General features: G+C 35.9%; 1 protein-coding gene across 1 annotated transcript in view; it reads right to left on the bottom strand.

Moving 5' to 3' along the window:
• Positions 1-20,381, bottom strand: part of RP1 (RP1 axonemal microtubule associated) — a 262,671-nt gene that overhangs the window by 227,514 nt on the left and 14,776 nt on the right. The window contains exon 4 of the mRNA XM_037739712.1: positions 2,313-2,476. Within this exon, the coding sequence (XP_037595640.1) occupies positions 2,313-2,476 (164 nt within the window). The remainder of the gene's footprint in view (positions 1-2,312; positions 2,477-20,381) is intronic.

Below are 20,381 nucleotides of genomic sequence, written 5' to 3'. Positions count from 1 at the left end.
CAGCTAATTTTTCGTATTTTTAGTAGAGACAGGGTTTCACCATGTTGACCAGGATGGTCTCGATCTCTTGACCTCGTGATCCACCCGCCTCGGCCTCCCAAAGTGCTGGGATTACAAGCTTGAGCCACCGCGCCCGGCCTGAGGTAGAAATACTTTTTAACTCATTCTGCAAGGTCAGCATTATGCTGATAACAAAGCCAGACAAAGACATAACAAGAAAAGAAAACTATGAACCACTGTGCCTTGTAAAGATGCAAACCTCTTCAACAAAACTAGCTAATGAATCCAGAAGCATATGAAAAAAATCATTCATCATAACAAATTAAGATTTAGCCCAGGAATGGAAATTGGTTCTATATATATCAATGTAATATATCACATAAATAAAATAGAGGGGAAAAACACAGTCATCTCAACTGATGCCAGAAAACCACACACACGTGCGCACGCGCACCAAAATCCAATGCCCTTTCATGATTAACAACAAAAAAAATTCAACAAACTAGAAATTGAAAGAACTTCCTGAATATGATAAACAGCACTTATCATGAGAAAAATCCATTGATAACATCATATTCAATGGTAAAAGATGGAAAGCTTTCCCCCAAAATCAGGACTAAGACAAGGATAATAATTTTTCCCACTTCTATTCAACACTGTACTGAAAGTCCTAGGTAGAGCAATTCAACAACAAGAAAAAATTTAAAACATCCAAATAGGAAGGAAGGAAGGTAGTGAGGGAGGGAGGGAAAAGGAAGGAAGGAGAAAGTGTATTAGAGGTTGCTGGGGGTTGGGAGAAAGGCATCAGGGAGTGACTACATGACAGGGTTTTCTTTTGGAGCGAATAAAATGTTATAAAAGTAGATAGTGATTGTTGAACAACACTGTGAATGTACTATATGCCACTAAATTGTACAATTTAAAATTTTTTAATGGTTACTTTTGTGTATTTTACCCTAAGAAAGAAAAAAAGAAAGGTCTATGCAAAGAAAGTACAGGGAAAAAAGCAAGGAAGATGTAAAACAAAGTCTGCCTAAGAACCCTTGCAAAAAACAGTTCATCAGAACAAACAAAGTTGTGATCAAAATTGGCATGAAATTACTGCATTTAATGAACCCATCACCTCTACAAATGAGAGATCAATGTAGCCATCCCAGCGCTCAAGCAAAAGTGACAACACAAAGAGCTGAAATTTAGTAGCAGCATTAAGAAAAAAAGAAGCATCAAACTATGAAAATGAGGGGCTAAACCATGGCACGTGTATACCTATGTAACAAACCTGCACATTCTGCACATGTACTCCAGAACTTAAATAATTTTAAAAAAAGGAAAAAGAAAAGAAAATGAGGGGTAAAGGGTGTTCCTTTCATATTACTTATGAAAATTATTTAGCCCTATAAACTATATGAATATACAATTCAATTTAAAAGTAAACATGAAACACTAAAATAGCAAAACTAAAACAGTTCAGACTTTTTATTTCTTACGGAAAATAATGACAAAGTCTACTTTTAGTGACTACAAACATAAGAGTATCTTTAAATATTAACTCATATATGATAGAAAAGATGGATTAATCTAATTGGAACAATGTTTCCACATGGTTCAGTCTCTCCTGTGGCTGTAGTAAACCAAATGCCCAGGATCACATGGAGGCGGCTGTCCTGTGAAGACTTGCAATACTTAAGGACACTCTCTTTTCATTGTCAGTTTACTCTGTCTCCACCTGGTTCCAGTCAATCCTTCTGTGCATCCATTAATTTACTCAACAAACAGTACTAAGCACCTATAAGTGCTAGGTGCTTGACCCATTTCAAGTCTTGCCTTTGTTTCCTAATATTTCTGACTTCAGTTTAACAACATGGCACTAGTGTCCCTGCTTCATCTTTGTTTCCCTCTAGATACTGATCTCTCTGTGTCTAACCATGGTCTAATAACTTGATAACCAATAACTAATAAAAACCAATAATTAACAACTTGATGACAACTTCTTTGCTGTCCTTGTTTGATAATTTTATTTTTCCCTTTTTGAGCTTGACTTTGAGCCTTATCTGTAGAGCCAGAAAGGTATAAGCCCTTTCTCCTGATGTCTGTCCACATAAAAATAAATGTTGACCATCTTGTACTTCTCTCTAGCTATTGTCTCTTCTCATATTGCAGATTAACTTGTGTTAAATCTGCTTGAGCAAAAACATCCATAAATTACTTTTGAATGATCTTCTACAGGGAACATGGTGTTATTAAAGGGATGGACTATGTTCATTCCAAAGTACCTACTAGCTGTATCACTTATACTCAATTTTATTACTTACAGTAAATATGTCTTCCTGGCCATGCTGAAATCGAGCCCCATCTGTTCCATAAAGATATATGGGAGCTGAACTTCTATGTTGTCCATATAGAATAATATAAATCTGTGAGCTGGTCCCTGCATCTGGCAAGTCACTGGTGATTATAAAAACTTTCCAGTTACTACCTGTAAAAGAAAAAATAACATACAGCATTATGGCAACTGATAGAAATGGAAGACTCAGAACAGAAGGTCGTCATAAAACTAGGAGAGTTCAGGATAGATCAAACTTACTCTTTCTCTGCTCTGAAAAAGTGCCATAACAGAAGATGTATATTTGGAATTTAAAAATGCTCAATAAAATTACTACAATATAATAGTGAGAATATTTCCAAGAAGATCTTTAGTGAGGTGGCTAGAGTGGTAATAATTAGCATATTTCAGTTGGTCATACCTGGACTCCAAGAGAGTAACTAAACAACTTCTTTGATGCTCCCAATATTTTGACAAAGTATCTCCAATATTCTCAGCTCTAGCATGTAACATGTGCATTCAGAATTAATGGCTTTTAGGATTTTTTTTGAGTTTAGATATTTATTTTCTAAAATAAAAATTTGTATAATAATTAAGAATATAAACTGGAATCAGATGAGAATTTGAGAAGCTGTCTATAATTTATTCACTTATTATTTTAAGTATTCCCCAATAAATAAAGTAACTAAATCCTACAAACAGAAGTAAATTTTGTATCACCTAGAAACAAATGAAAACAACGCTAGAAAATACATGGCTCACTGTGAATGTAACTGAGACTGACTAAACATTATAGTACCTGAATAGCAGTATGATATGTCCTAGGATTTCAATTTAATTTTTCCAAGTTTTTTTTAGGGTAAACATCAGGATATTATTTGATTTTCACATTGCTATAAAGCTACAACCTGAGAGTAGGTAATTTATAAATAAAAGAGGTTTAATTGGCTCACAGTTCCACATGGCTGAGAGGGCCTCCGGAAACTTACAATCCTGGCAGAAGGCAAAGGAAGCAAGTACCTTCTTTACAAGGCAAGAGAGACGAGAGAGAGAGAGAGAGAGAGAGAAAGAGAGAGGAGCTGCCAAACACTTTTATAAACATCAGCTCTCATGAGAACTCACTATCCTGAGAACAGCATGGAGGAAACCATCCCCATAATCCAACCACTTCCCACCAGGTCCCCTCACTCCCTCAACACCTGGGAATTACAATTCAAGATGAGATTTGGGCGGGGACACAGAGCCAAACCATATCAATCAGAAAGCTGATCTGTAAGAAAAATGAAAGCCAGGTGTGGCGGCACATGCCAGTAGTCCTAGCTACTTGGAAGGCTGAGGTGGAAGAATTGCTTAAGCCCAAGAATTTGAGGTTACTGTAAGCTATGATCTTGGTACACTACACCCTAGCCTGGGCAACAGAGCAAGACTCTGTCTCAGCAAAAAAAATAAAAGAAGAAGGAGGAGGAGGAGAAGGAAAAGGAGAAGGGGAGAAAAGTGAAGTAATGAGAATTTAGGGAATACACTCAATACTATATAAAAGAAGTAAGACTACAAGGCAATAAAATTAAGAATTATTGACTTAAATGGCATCCTATTCATTAGACTGTGTTTTCCTCTCTTCAAACTTTGAACTAAAATGTATTTGCCATTTTCATCATTAAAATAAATAACCAAAGACTAGATTTAAATTTTATTTATATGGTACAATAAATGAACATTAAATTAATGTATGTTTGTATTTGTATTTTTTTATTTTTATTTATTTTTTTAAGAGGGGATCTCATTCCGTTGCCCAGGCTGGAGTGCAGTGGTACAATCTTGACTCACTGCAACCTCCACCTCCTGGATTCAAGCGATTCTCCTGCCTCAGCCTCTTGAGTAGCTGAGATTTCAGGTGCCTGCCACCATGCCCAGCTAATTTTTGTATTTTAGTAGAGACAGGGTTTCATTATGTTGGTCAAGTGGTTCTCTAACTCCTGACCTCAAATGATCTACCCACCTTGGTCCCCCAAAGTGCTGGGATAAGAGGCATGAGCCACTGCACCTGGCCTATTCGTAAAAAATCTACTTTAAAAGAGAAAAAACTATATTTTGTTTGCCCTATACATGGTGGAAAGCCATGTTAGGCTACCAAGTCATCTTGTTAGATGATCAGTAAATAAAAACATAATTTTAAAAAAATAGTAGAGGATGGTCTGTCTTTAACAGTGACAGAAAAAGTTAAATTGCAATTACAAACTATAGATCTAGAAAAATTCTAGCTATGTTCTGTAGTGACCTGATATGTTAGTTCTTGTTTTAATAAAATGAACTAACACACTTCTGTCTTAGAAATGCAGCAAAAGAGTTCAGGGAAGAATCAATACTTGTTAAATGTGCACGGACCAAGTCAATCAAGAAAGAAATTGCATTTTCCAACAACTAGGATGGAAGGGCTGAAAAGTGAAGGAATGGAAATAAAATGAAAATGATGAAATATGATGTCTGTTTACTATAGGCTTTTGCGCCTCCCTAAATCATTAAATTGTTAAAATCTTAATCTCGCAAAGAAGTACCATAAAAACTGAATCTAAAGATCATGAACTAAGATTCATCTTTCAGTTTATAACTTACATTTCAATCAATAGAAAGCCAACGAGTCATTGAGTTTACTAGCTGACCACTTTCTAGGGAGGAGTAGACGAAAAATGTAAAATGATTTCATGGTCTTCCATTAGCCTGTAATCTATATGAGGTAGTAGGCCAACATACCAAAAGAGAAAAACATCAGAATATTATTAATGTAAGATTTTAGTGAAGTGAGGTCAGATCACAGAAAAACCAACAAGAAAAATTAGAAGAAGGAGAAAGAAAAGAAGGGAGGGGGAGGAGGAGAAGGAGAGAGTGAGGAGGAAGAAGAGAACAACAAGCCAAAAGAAAAAGAAAAACATCAGCAGAAATTAAAGAAAGTACAAAACTTTATGCAATAATCTTATAAAGTAGAAGCCAAAAGACAAGTAAGAGAGAAGATTTCTGGAGTTTTTACAGCATCTAACCCAGTTTTCTCAGAATGCTATGGGAGAAAATATGGGAACAGACAAAATTCTAAGTCCAAGGGTGTGCCTGAACAACCTCTTGGTAACAGTATTAAGCATGTGATTCATTGATCCAATCAGCTATCTCAACAGAAGCCAGGAATAGAGATGGGGTTACAAGTAAAGATCTCTAGAGAACTCTTGTGCCTAATGGTATGGATCCCTTTGGCATCCACAGAAGACCAACAAGGTTTCAGAGAATATTATTTCATCAGATGAAAGAAACAGAGATGGGACAAAAGGTGGAACAAATGATTCTGAGGGCAGAGAGGATGGAGCTACTGCCTCAGGGGCTGAGAGAGTGGGCGGCCACCAGAGTAGGACCCAGAGAACAAAGCAGTAAGCCCCAGGATCACTCTTAGGCCTTGAAATTTAACGAAATCTTCCCTGCTAGGTTTCTAACTTGCTTGGAACACGTTACCCCTATTTTCCTTTCAATTTCTTCCTTTTGGAATGGGAATGCTCATCCTATGCCTGTCCCATCATTGTATTTTAGAAGCAAATAATTTGTTTTCTAGTTTCACACATCTGTGAATGGAGAATTTTGATCCAAGATGCATTATACCCAGAATCTCACCCACTTTTAATTTTGATAATATATCAAATGAGATTTGGGACTTGGTGAATATTATTACATTTAGATGATATTTTGAATTTAAAGTTGATGGTGGAATGGCTAAAACTTTTGGGAATGTTGGGATGGGATAAATGCATTTTGCACATAAGGACATGAATTCTCTGTGGCAAGAAAGCAAATGGTTGTGGGTGACTAGTGTACTTATAAGAAGAGAAGAGATACAGAGACAGGAAGAGTGCTACATGAGCATGTATCAGACATTCCACCTATCCTGCTGCAAGCCAAGGAACGCCAAGAACTGCAGGCAACCACCAGAAGCCAGAGAAGAGGTGAGAAAGGATCTTCCCCTAGAGCCTTTAGAGATAGCATTCAGACTTCTAGCTTCAGAATTGTGAGACTAAATCTGTTGTTTTAAGTTACTTAATTTGTGGTAATCTGTTACAGAAGCCCCAGCAAACAAGAGGTGATTGTACAGATCAAATGTGTTGCATAATGAATACAACTCCACAATTAAAAGGCACAAACTACAGCTAGTGCTTGGCTTACGACCACGATTGGTTCCCACAGATTGGTCGTAACACAATTTGGTTGTAAGTTGAGTAGGCTATATGTACAGTACTGTGAAATGATGTTATAAAAATCTTTAAGTCATATTTTATCATAATTTTCTTTCATTATTGTTACATATCATAATTTCCTTTGTTCATTTTATGCCATTTGTATCATCTCTACACCATTTTGTTTCTAATTTTTACATTCGTCAGGTTTAAGTAAAACACTTTATTACCAGTACAACTGGTTTAATATTTACAAAACATACAAAATTACAAAATACAGGTGCATACAAAAATACAAAATACAGGTGTAAAAAATACCATAGGAAACATTTTCCCAATTGCAAAACATATCAAAATATATAAACAGGTACGAAACATTTTATTGGCCGCTGGTACTTGGCTGCGGATCATTGATGTTGTCATCTGAGGCAGCAGTTGGGGTTACCGGAGTTGGTTTTTTCATAAACATGGTGAGCTTTCTCTGAATTGTATGTCTCTTTTTTTCTTCATAAATTTCACGATATGGACGAAACACATCGTGCGCCATCCGTTCAATCCTTGCAAATCGTTCGATGTTTGGGTCCATTGCTTTGAAATGTATAAGAAGTTTATTCAGTAAAGATAAACCGTCTGATAATCCCTTAGTGGTGAACTTTCTTTCTGGCTCCTCCTCTTCTTTCTCTGCTTGTCTTCTTTCTTTTTCCGCCACTCTTCCTTCTTCCAGTTCGATTAGCTCTTCATTTGTAAGTTCTCCAGATTCTCTGTCTAGCAACTCTTTGACATCTTCCATTTCACACTCCAAAGAAAGGTCTTTAGCGAGTTTTACTATTTTTCCCGAATTGTTTCAAGTTCATGTTCACTGTCAAATCCGTCAAAATCATTAACATAGCGCTTAACACAATTTTTCCAGATGCTATTCATGCACTTTGTCGTCACAGCCTCCCAGGCGGTAGCGATATTCTTGATACACATCAAAACATTGTAGTGTTTCCAAAAATCTACAGCGGAGCAGTCGTGGCTAGCGATTGTGGTCGTAAAGTTGAATGGTCGTTAAGTTGCATAGGTCATAAGTCGATCAATACCTGTACTAACAGATGTAACAATCTGGATGAATCTTAAGCTTTATGCTCATCAAAACCCTAGTAACAGGAGTATATACTTTATGTTTCCACAGGAGAACTGCTAGAAAAGGCAAGCTTATCTGTAGTAACTAAAAGCGAATTAGTTCTTTCCTAGGGCCAGGAATAGTGGAATTATCTTCAGAAAACATGAAGAAACTATTTGGGATGCTAGAACTGCTCTGTACCTTGATTGAGATGGTACTTATACAGGTGAATCCAACCATCAAAACTCATCAAATTGTACATTTAAAATGCATACATCTCTTTATGTAAATTATACTTCAATAAGTTGATTTTTTTAAACATTAATAAAACTCGTAAAAGTCATAACTCGAATGGTAAAACTGTTTTAAACTGCCACACAAATGAAAAAGGACAAATTTCCTTTATTTGCAAACAATTCATATAATCAGTAAAACAACACTAAACATGGATATCACAATGGAATAATGGACAAGAATATGAATAGGGAATTTATTTTAAAAAGAGAAAGAAACACAAGTGATCAAGAAACAGATAATATGCTCAACCTCCCTTATAACTAAGAAAAAGACAAATCAAAACATTGTTTTTCATCTATCAGAGTGACAAAAATCTTTAGTTTTAAAATACCTAGTATTATAAGACTGTGAAGAAATGGGCTTTCTCACACATAGTTTGACATCAGTGAAGTTTCGTATTCATATACCTTTATGGAATGGCAGCTTGAGAATATCTAGGAAATTTTATAATGTACAAATCTTTAATGTAACTATTTTACTCCTGTAATTTACTATACAAATATACTCAGAAAGACCCAAACTATGTGTACTAAGAACATTCTTCAAAAGTCTCCTTATCCAAGTAGTGAATATTTAGATACAATCATGTCACTTTAAATACAGAATGAGTTAAATTTTGACTCAGTGCAATACACAACTATTTTAAAGGAATAAGTAAGGCAAAATATGGTACAAATTGGATACTATTATCTCAGTTTTATAAAAAATTATATTCATAAATATATGTACACATGCTGCTATGCACATTTAAAATTTAGAAAAAAACACCTTAAGATACCTTTATAAATAAAGTTTAGAAGTTGGAGATGGGAGAAGGAAGACATTGTTTAGTTTATACTTGCCTACACTATCTAATTTTTTACTACATGTTATATAATTTTTACCTTTTTAAATTGGTTAAATATGTTGAGAGGAAAATATATATAAACAGTGAACCCATGAAAAGTTCTTCAGGAGTATCAGCATATAGGAAAACTGTGCCTAAATTCCTTCAAAAAAATAAAAAAGTTTTCACCTTGTGATTGTCAAAGTCCTCTCTAGAATTATCGCTTTTTATATTTACAGAGTTCCTAATCATCATATGTCAACTGTTCTTCCCAGTAGAGTATTCGCAGGCTAGAAAAATCTTTAATAATCTATAAATGATGCCAAACAGAGAAGACTGAACCATTTCTGCAAATCAGTACATTGACATGTAGTACCTCAACAAATTATGTCTCTCTAGTCACAAAATGGCTTGACTTTTTTGTGAATGTGAATAGTATATTTGTGAGGAGAAGAGAGTAGTAGATCTTCAAGGTCACACACAATCATCTTGAGATCTAGACTCTGAAACTTGATTTTAGGTAAGTTAAACTTTATCAGTTTCTTCATTCAGAAAACAGAAATAATACATTCCTCCTATGGCCTTTAGGAGCACTAAATCATAAAATGTGCTAAGCACATAATACAGTGCCTATTACATAACAGCTACTCAAGAAAGGAAATTTATTATCATTGTAATTGTTACAAAATTACCTCTTTTGCATCAATTATACCAGGCATTCTCAAGAGAGCAATATTAATCCCAAAGGACAAAAATTGGTTTTTGGAGCGCAAAAAATCTTAAATATACAATGGTTTGGGGTCCTCTAAACTCAGTGCTATCTGGCAAAACATTATTCCTTAGTATTTAATTTCTCTCATTAGCAGAAGGCAATAACAAAAAAAAGTTGAGAAGCTAACTAAGCTACTTAAGAATTACATGTAAAAACTGTTATCAACCTTGTAAATTTCAAAGAACAAATTTATTATATAAATGGAAATTAATGTCCTGACATACAAAATTAGAGAAATAGTGCCTGTGTCTGTCTATACACCTGAGTGATTGCAATTAATATCTATAGCAATAAAAAGAAACAGGAAAGAAAAATAAGCCTTCATGATATAGCTATGTAGCCACTGGATTACAATGGTGTCTATAAGAAGATTTATATAGGTAAGTGTTAGCCAAATGTAAATCACAGGTATTTGAGATTAAACCACTGGAAATCAAACTCCAAGCAAGGCAACAAGAGTGTTCAATCTTACCTACCATTGTTTCAAAAAGATTGTGTGAAATCAGAAGTAGCCACAAACTAAGTAACTTCTGAGTAGTACAAGATACCGAACTAATGGAAGATAACTGTTTCTTTTGTCATGCTAGAAAAACCTTTTCTGCTCTTGGCCTCCTAAAATAGCAAAATACCAATTTGAGTGTCTAAGGTAACGACGGACTGCTTTACAAATGGGCAGGGTCATTGTGTGTAGTTCTCTCTAGCAGGCTTCTGCACACTGCCTCTAGGTACCAGCTGGCTTGACTTCTTCATCTTTCTATGGTTTCTCTTTTCACCCAGGAATATAAGGCCGAAGAATACTTATCTGGCACAGACAAAAATTTACACAGTGGGGGGAAATTCCAAGCCAGGCACTCAAAGCAATAGTCTCTAGTTGCTGGTTTAGCAATTTAAAAAGGAAAAATGAAAGAACCTAGATTGGCCAAAGCAATTTTTAAAGAGAACAAAGCTGGAAAAATTTACACTATCTGGTTTCAAGGCTTGATATAAAGCTACAGTAGTCAAGATGGTATATTTTGGCAAGCAAATCAATGAAATAGAGTAGAGAATGCAGAAATGCACCCCCGCATATGTGGTTGATTAATTTTTGACAAAAGACTATCCTTTCTAATTCAAAGTATTCAATGAAGAAAGGATAGTCTTTGGATAAAGAGTACTGGAACAACTGGATATCCATTTAAAATAAACGAACCTCAACTCTTAGCTTCTAGAGTATGTTTTATTTAAAAAAAAAAAAAAAAGAAAAGAAAAAAGAGCTCAAAATGGGACAAATGGACCCAATGTAAGAACTAAAATGATGAAACTCCTAAAAGAAAACATAGGTGAAAATCTTGTCATTGAGATAAGCAGGCACAGATTTCTTAGGAAAGACTTGAAAAGCATGAGCCAAATAAAGGAAATTAACAAAGTGGACTTAGCAAAATTTAAAACTTGTTCATTCAAAGTTCCACCACTAAGAAAATGAAAACGCAAGCTATTAGATTGGGAGAAAATATGTGCAAGACATACATCTGGATATATTGTATTCCTCTGAATATATTGTATATTATATTTATACTTGCTTCTCAACCTTTGACTGAGATCCAGTGAATATATTGCACCCAGAATATGTAAAAAATTCTTGCAACTCTAGATTTCAAGTGCCCAACAGAAAATAAATTTGAAAACACACTATACCACAAAAGGTATATGAGTAGCATATCAGTATCTGAAAAGATGTCCAACATCAATAGTCATTAGAAAAATGCAAATTAAATGCAGAAAGTAAACACACTGGTATAGCTAAAATTTAAGACTAATAATACCAAGCACAAACCAGAATACAGAGCAACTAGAATCCTCATATATAGTTGTTAGGAATACAACATGGTACAGCTACTTTTGAAAGGAGTTGGTAATTTCTTATTAACATACAATTACCATACAAGCTGGCAATTTAACTAGGAAAAATAAAAAAGTATCTCCTGCAAGAAGACTGTACATGAATGTTTATATAACTTATATCCATAATAACCAGAAACTGGAAATAAATGTCTATTATCTGGTGAATATATACACAAAGTGTGGTATACATATACAATGAAATACTGCTCAGCAATGAAAAACAAACTACTGATTCAGGCAACAATAATGAGTCTCAGAATCATTTTGCTAAGTAAAAGAAGTAGATCAAACATGCCAGACCATAAGATTCCATTTACATAAAATTCTAGAAAAAAACACTACAGCCACTGAAAGTGAATCCATGGTTTCCAAGAGCTGGGCAAAGGGGAGAAGGTATTGGCTATGCAGGTATTGATTGACTTACGACCTATGCAACTTACGACCATTCGACTTTACGACCGCAATCGCTAGCCACGACTGCTCCGCATCTGGCAGCGCAAATGTTGCCCAGCTGGGCATACGACAGTGCAGACCAGCTTCCAGCAGCACTACCATCTCTGCGTGCACCATTTCAACTGTTATCCCAGACTCCGTACAGCAATTTGTGTTTTGTGTCTTGGATATTTTTCATCAAACCCCTCCCAAGATGTCTACCAAGAGGAAATTGTCTTTGTCTACGCCTCAGCCTGCCAAGAAGGAAAGAAAGGCCATTGATCTCGACACGAAAATGAAGGTAATTAAGCAGTACGTAGGGGAAAAGAAAGTGAATGTGATCGCACGTGATACGAAGTTATCACACTCGACTGTGTTGACGATTTTGAAAGATAAAGAATTCGTGAAGCTGTGAAAGGTTCTGCACCCATGCGATCAACAGTTATAACAAAGCAACGAAGCGGGCCAATCCACAAAATGGAGAAATTGCTATATATTTGGATGGAAGATCAAATTCAAAAACGGACACCATTAAGTCTTTTTACTGTGCAGATGAAGGCGAGAAGTCTATTTCAGACTCTGAAGGAGCCTGCTGCAGAAGATTACAGTCAAGAATTTGTAGCAAGCGCTGGCTGGATCCAGAGATTGAATCTTTCCTTAAAGAAAAGATTCCAAATGCATAGTGTTGGAGCGACTGCAGAAGCAGCGAGTGCGGATGAGGAAGGAGCACGTAAGTTTGTTGATAGTCTGGATGAATTAATTACAGATGAGGGATATCTAGCAGAACAGATTTTCCATGTTGATGAATCTGGATTATTTTGGAAACGGATGCCAGCACGCACTGATATTCACAAAGAGGCCAAAAGCATGCCGGGATTTAAAGCATTTAAGGATAGGCTAACTCTGCTGCTTGGCAGGAACATCGCAGGGTTTAAGCTGAAGCGGTTCTTAATTTATCAGACAACTGGCATGCATTCAAGAATGTTAACAAGCACACACTGCCCGTCTACTTTCGTTCTCAACGTAAAGCATGGATGACACAAGGATTGTTTGAAGACTGGTTCATGAACAGTTTTATTCCTCAAGTTCGAGCATATTGTTTGGAGGAAGATATTCAAGATTTTATTGCTACTCGATAATGCGCCTGGACACCCACCACATCTAGGGGATCTCCATCCAGATGCAAAATTTGTTTTTCTTCCGCCAAACACGACTCCACTTATCCAGCCTATGGACCAAGGTTCGATTGCTACATTAAAGGCCAACTATCTCCGAACCACCTTCACTCAAGCAATATCCGCTATAGATGCTGACTCAGAACTAACATTGCGAGATTTTTGGAAACACTACAACATTTTGATGTGTATCAAGAATATTGCTACCACCTGGGAGGCTGTGAAAACAAAGTGCATGAATAGCATCTGGAAAAATTGTGTTAAGTGCTATGTTAATGATTTTGACAGATTTGACAGTGAACATGAACTTGAAACGATTCGGGAAAAATAGTAAAACTCGCTAAAGATCTTTCTTTGGAGTGTGAAATGGAAGATGTCAAAGAGTTGCTAGACAGAGAATCTGGAAAACTTACAAATGAAGAGCTAATCGAACTGGAAGAAGGAAGAGTGGTGGAAAAAGAAAGAAGACAAGCAGAGAAAGAAGAGGAGGAGCCAGAAAGAAAGTTCACCACTAAGGGATTATCAGACGGTTTATCTTTACTGAATAAACTTCTTATACATTTCAAAGCAATGGACCCAAACATCGAACGATTTGCAAGGATTGACGGATGGCGCACGATGTGTTTCATCCATATCGTGAAATTTATGAAGAAAAAAAGAGACATACAATTCAGAGAAAGCTCACCATGTTTATGAAAAAAACCAACTCCGGTAACCCTAACTGCTGCCTCAGATGACGACATCAACGATCCGCAGCCAAGCACCAGCGGCCAATAAAATGTTTCGTACCTGTTTATATATTTTGATATGTTTTGCAATTGGGAAAATGTTTCCTATGGTATTTTTTACACCTATATTTTGTATTTTTGTATGCACTTGTATTTCGTAATTTTGTAAGTTTTGCAAATATTAAACCAGTTGTACTGGTAATGCAGTGTTTTACTTAAACCTGACGAAAGTAAAAATTAGAAACAAAATTGTGTAGAGATGATACAAATGGCATAAAATGAACAAAGAGAATTTTGATATATAACAATAATGAAAGAAAATTATGATAAAATATGACTTAAAGATTTTTATAACATCATTTCACAGTACTGTACATATAGCCTACTCAACTTACAACCAAATCGTGTTACGACCAGTCTGTCAGAACCAATCGTGGCCGTAAGTCGAGAACTAGCTGTAGTTATAAATGTATAACTTTGATAAGAAATAAAAATGCAAATAGAAGTGTTCACCATTGAAAGAAGTAAAACTTCTATGCTGGATAGTCTGCCAGTGCTGGCCTACTGTGTGGTATACAAGGCTAACCTCCACATCAACCTCTTAAAGGAAGAGCACCAGACTGAATCTCCATAATACTATACTACGCCATGCCTCCTGGAAGGGTGACAGGACAGAGCCCATTGTACAGATTGGTGCAAACTAACGGGTGAACAGGAATAAAGTAAGCAAAGGCATAAAATAACAAATCTAGACAACTTTCTCTTGGTCCAAGTCATTCTTTATAAAATGGCTTTTTGACTGAGAATTTCCACTAACAGGCCTATATATGTTTAAAACAAACTCCAATGTCATTTAAATGACATGAAGTTATTCTTTCAGATTTTCTATACCACATCCATGAGAATAAATGGGATACATATGTATGCAAGTGTTGTGATTTTTTTTTTTTTTTTTGAGACTGCGTTTCACTCTTGTTGCCCAGGCTGGAGTGCAGCGGTGCAATCTCAGCTCACTGCTACCTCTGCCTCCCAGGTTCAAGCGATTCTCCTGCCTCAGCCTCCCGGGTAGGTGGGATTATAGGCACCCACCACCAGGCCCAGCTAATTTTTGTATTTTTAGTAGAGACAGGGTTTTGATATGTTGGCCAGGCTACTCTTGAACTTCTGATCTCAGGTGACCCACCCCGCTCAGCGTCCCAAAGTGCTAGGATTACAGGCATGAGCCACCACACCCAGCCAAGTGTTGTGATTTTTACAATGTTTTCTTTCTAATTTGGTCTTGAGATTTTTCTTGAGAGTGGCCATAAGCTCCAGCCTTGCCCTGTCCAGAAATTCAAGGGATTTGGTTGTGGACATTGACGGTGTGCCTTCCATGGGATGCCTCTTTATCCTGAAGGATGCCTACTGCCTAAGTGTCTGACACATGACTAGGTATCCCTCTCACAGTAAACTGTTTTTATAGGCAGACACCTGTGTGGGTCTTGCCTGACCTGTATCCAGGTTATTCCTGTTAAGACAGCCACTCTCTAAGATAGCTTTGACCTAAAAGAAGGCTATGTTAAGAGTATCTATGCCAAATGAGACACAAAGAAGTGAAACCAAATGCATGAAACAGAAGTCTTTATTAGTCACAGTTCCCAGGGAGGTTATGGGTGCCAAAAGAAAGAGGCAGTAGGGAGCTCAATCAGCAAGGGTTTGGTGGGGCAAGGAAGAGGGAGAAAAGGAAGGAGGGAGGTTGGGAGAGAGAACAGCTGGGAGAGAGGGAGAAGGAGATCTCTGGGACTATGTATGCCTTTATTAAGGTCTGTGGGCATTATCCCTTAGGCTTTCTTGTGGGGGTTGTAGATTGGCTAATTTAAAGAATTAAGTTCCCCTCTTCCCTCCTGAAGAGGTGAACCTATTTACGTGACTCTAGTTTTGACCATTACATGTTACCATGTTCAGTCACTGTGGCATGTGCTAGGTTTGGGGTCAAAGAAATGAGGAACAACTTGGTTTTACAGCAAACAACCACATGGGTAAGTAAGGCTTTAACTAAGCCAAAGGTGACAGAGTAGAAGTAGAGTTCACATATTACGTCAGGCCTAAAAATGGATGCTGAGGCAGCAACTACATTAAACAAACTATTTATATGAATATTCATATACATGAACATAAATCTAGTATTTAGTTCCACATCACTCATTTCTTACTAACCACGTTCAGTCTCAATATAATGAATTCCTGTGATGTGCAAATCATGTTTTCCATGAACCTACCATCCTTCTTAATTTACTTGGTTGTATTGATTCACCTGAGCTTTAACCAGTCTTATTTAGGTAGTAGTCTGTAGACTGCAGCCATTTATCAACATCAGTGTTACAGAAGAAAAGAAATATTCTCAAGAGGAAAAGCAGCTAAATGTTTTTACTCTATTGCCATTTGTTTTTTGTTCTTGCTGTAACTGATTGTTATGATAATCTGTGTATGAATCAAAAAGTAAACATCAATATATTGAAATATCTACACCTAGAGAAAAGGCTCATGTGTATGTCCTGTAGGAAGAATTCCCATTGTTAAAAAAATAGTCATTGTATATTACATCTAAAGTCCATGATGAAAATTGTTTACTAATTTTTGTCTAGAACAAGATGAACATATCTTCTCTAAACAATCAAACATAGTACCTGTCTCTGTTTGAAGGTTTGCTGCTTTGTTGCTTAATTTTCAAAAGCTTTTCAGTCATACATTGTTTGCTCTGACTTGGGAATATTCCCTTAATAACCTAGCACTTAAGTCACTGGAAGACAAACCCTTTAAGGAAAAAAAACTGTGAGATACCTTGAAATGGACAGAAAAGAAATTACTAAGTGCCTTGTCAAGCCCTCTTGGGGTTATCTCTGTTTTTTCATTATCTTTAAATTATCTGATAATCCTGTAAATTGTAAAAACAGATAATCCTGTAAATTGCAAAAACATAGATAATGCAAACTATTCTTGTCCATAGAAATATAAATTGGTTGTGCCCAGGGAATGTAACTATTGTGCTGGACAGACCCAAATTCATCTCAGCATTTCTCACTGCTTATTTTTAGTGATACTTTAAATTCTTCCTTCAGCCCATTACATATGTTAATGATTCCCTACATAATTTGTAAGTTAAATAAACTCTTTGGCACATGGTCATGTAACATCTATATGAAATTCATGATTTTGCCTTTTAAAAACAATTATCTTTTAATACATTAATGGACAAGAGAGTAGAACAGTAGAAAAATGCTAAGTACTCTGGATTAAAATAACCCTGGGCAGTTATGGAATCCTTCTTAACCTCAATAAACAGGAAATAGAAAGTCACTTCGTTTTCAGGGTAGAGCTGTACATAGAGTATCAAACCACAATACTCAGGACTTTTTATGAGGATCAAATACAGATATTAAAGTAAAAGTGCTCCTTTACTAGCCTCCATGAGTTTTAGTCCCCATCCTGCTACATTAAAGATACTATTACCCATCAAGAGGGTTCTTGTGAGGACTGACTGAGATAACATATAAAGAACCTAGCCCAATATTTGGCACCAAGCAGGGGCTCAAACTGTTAGTCACCTTCACTTTCATAAAGGGCCACATGACTAAATGTTGAAAATATTACATTTCATATACATATATATATATCTATATATATATATGCACACAGTAAAGCTAAAACACATCTTGATCAGAAGAACACCAACTTTGAAAAGCATATCAAAGGTATTAACACTAATGGCTTTTTAAAGAAAAATAGCTAAAACATGTTCAATACTGCGTGCCAACCTCTGTGCTAAGAATTTTAGAAGTATTCTCTCCAGTGATCCTCTCACAACCACCTTATAAGGTAACTCCTCATAAGGACTTTAATGAGTGCCACAAATATGGAATGTAGTTTCAATACCTCAGCTCACACTCTGAAAAATCAGGCATGTTTTCTGTCACTGAAAAGTTACATTATAATATTTGAAAGTGTCATGTAAAAATTACCCATATCTACTGATCCAATGACTCATTAACTTAGTTTCAAATTGAATTAGGAATTTTGGTGGATCCCATCCTCCCCAAATTGGGCTTTCCTTAGAATCAACTCTGATGATTCTTGACAGTTGGCATTTTAATTCGAGTACCTCTACTTTTGAAGTTTGGCTCCTTGCTACTGATGGTATATTTAATTCTGAACACTGCTACTTCTTCTGGGTTTAATACTTGGGGGATTCCTGCACAGCTGGACATTCAGCTTTCTTTGAAGCAAAAGCAGACAGCTCAGAGGCTGCCTCAATGCTTAAAGGACTGCCTTTATCCACACAAGCCTCTCAGAGTGTCTGAACTTTTGGCAGCACATAGCACAGCTGCCATCTGGTGGGCAAGACATAGTAATTTCACCACTCCACCTTGGGACCAGAGACCCTGAATTAGATATATCTTCCACTGAGTAAGGGAGGCTATACTTCCAAACTCAGCCCTTCACATTCTTTATCTCTAAAGCAAAAGCTAGGTCTCAATAACATTCTTAAGTTTCCTCTAAAGTTTCACTTACTCTTCTAAACTTCACAATATGACAAGATTTTTTTTAAATACAAATCTTGTAAAAATAAAAACATGCTTTGAATGTTTAAAAGAAAATCTTTACAGACATTTTAAGGAAGAGTAAAATACTGCTTTCATACAATATAAAAAATCTAAAAAAATAAAATACAAAAAAGCGACTTCTACCTTCATCATATTTGCACACCCTCCTACATGTATGGATCTGAAATTAATAAGAGGTAAAGAAAAACGAAATGCCTTCAAAAGCACTTCTTATACATTTAACACACATTTATTAGGAACTTACCATGTCCCAAGTACGAAGCTAGCTCCATGAATAAGATGTGGCCCTAGATCTCATAATTTAAAATGAACATGTGAACATGTTAATTTTAAAGAAGAAGTATGATGCACAGTCATGCATTATTAATTGATAGTTGTCACTCCAGCTTCTCCCAATTATTATGCACCAAGGACACTGGTGTAATAGTATTGACAAAACTACATATTGCATGCCTTATTTCTTGAAACCTCCAGGTTTTTGTAACTGAGTTCCTCAATCTTTTTAGGTATCTCTATATGTCACACCTTCCAAATTAAAAAGAAAAATTACTTCCTTGTCTCCCTGCACTAGGGAATGAGTGCCAATTTTTTTTTAATATCTTATTCCTTCTTCCTCACATGAAAACAATAAAAAAGATGTAGTAAGCCCAGCACGGTGGCATGTGCCTGTAATCCCACCTACTTGAGAGGCTGAGGCTGGAGGATCATTTGAGCCCAGGAGTTCAAGACCAGCCTGGAAAACATGGTGAGAATCTGCCATTTAAAAAAAAAAAAATAGTAGTAAAAAATAGCACTGATTTTCAACCACAAAAAACTGGGTTCAAATCCTGGAAGGGGGAGTAATAAAGCCACCTTCACACTGCCTTTATGAGGAAGAATTACACATAAAAAAACCTGGAGATGTACCAGAGTCCCTGGTACACAGTAGGCACAAAATTAAGGTAAATTATTTTCTCCTCTCTATTTTTTCTCTAAAACTTTGCATCCTTTCATTTCACTACAATTTCTCATTGTTTACTACAAAAACTTACATAACATTATAGCTTCCATGTTTTGATTTAAAAAATTTTTTAAAAAAAGCATACTCTATGTAGAGAGAGTCTCCAGCTGATAAAGTAGCAATTTTTAATTTTATGAATTTATTACTCATGCTGAACAGACACCAACATTATTCTTGATGTAATTAATTTAATTACCTTTTGTTCCTCAATGCCAAATTTATGTTATTTTAGCATCTCCATGTGTGGCTCCAAAAACACTGGTGATCACTCTAATTTGAGTCAGTTGCAGACAAGAGACATAGATTTCCAAGTTTTCTAAGACTTGTTTCTGTATCATCATACAGTCGTGGAGTGGAAGGAATCTTAAAAGCTTTCCTGGTTAACTCCTGGGCAATATACCACAATTATTCAAAACAATTGATAGTTGATAGTCTATTTATTTATCCTTTTAGGCAATAATGCTATTTATATCTATTTGAATTTTAAATGTTTTATTAATGCAGGTGAACACAGAAAGAAATATGTCACGTTCTTCACAACAACTCTTTTTCAACTTGAAGAGAATTTTTAAGTCACCATTCTTTTTTCTTTTCCCAGTTAAATTATTCCAACTCCTTTAACTTTCCTTCACAGACCACAACTTAATTTTTTCCCCCTATTTTTTTCTGACTTCTTTGGATTTCCAGGCATTTTACTAATGTTTAAAAGATTACAATTTCTAGGAAAAGTACTGGAGAGGCAGCTTGGTGGTGGAGAATCTTTTTCAACTCATGTGAAAATACTAAATCCTATCACATGGAAATGCTTGCAATTTCGTTAGGTATCTGAGGAACTGGACTCAACATGTTTGGCAAAAGAAACGACGAGACTGTTGTGAATATCTTACAATCACATCTTTTATCAAATCAGTAGTTAAAAAGAATAAATGAAGTACTTTGAAGCTATGTCTATTCAATTTATTCACCAATACATTCAATATACATTTTACACCAAGCTAACCACAGTTTTATAAGAGGATATAATTATTGTCCT

This window comes from Cebus imitator, unplaced genomic scaffold (genome assembly GCF_001604975.1).
Source record: "Cebus imitator isolate Cc_AM_T3 unplaced genomic scaffold, Cebus_imitator-1.0 Scaffold73, whole genome shotgun sequence".
NCBI classification, from domain to species: domain Eukaryota; kingdom Metazoa; phylum Chordata; class Mammalia; order Primates; family Cebidae; genus Cebus; species Cebus imitator.
This window is presented reverse-complemented; position numbering and strand designations above follow the sequence as displayed.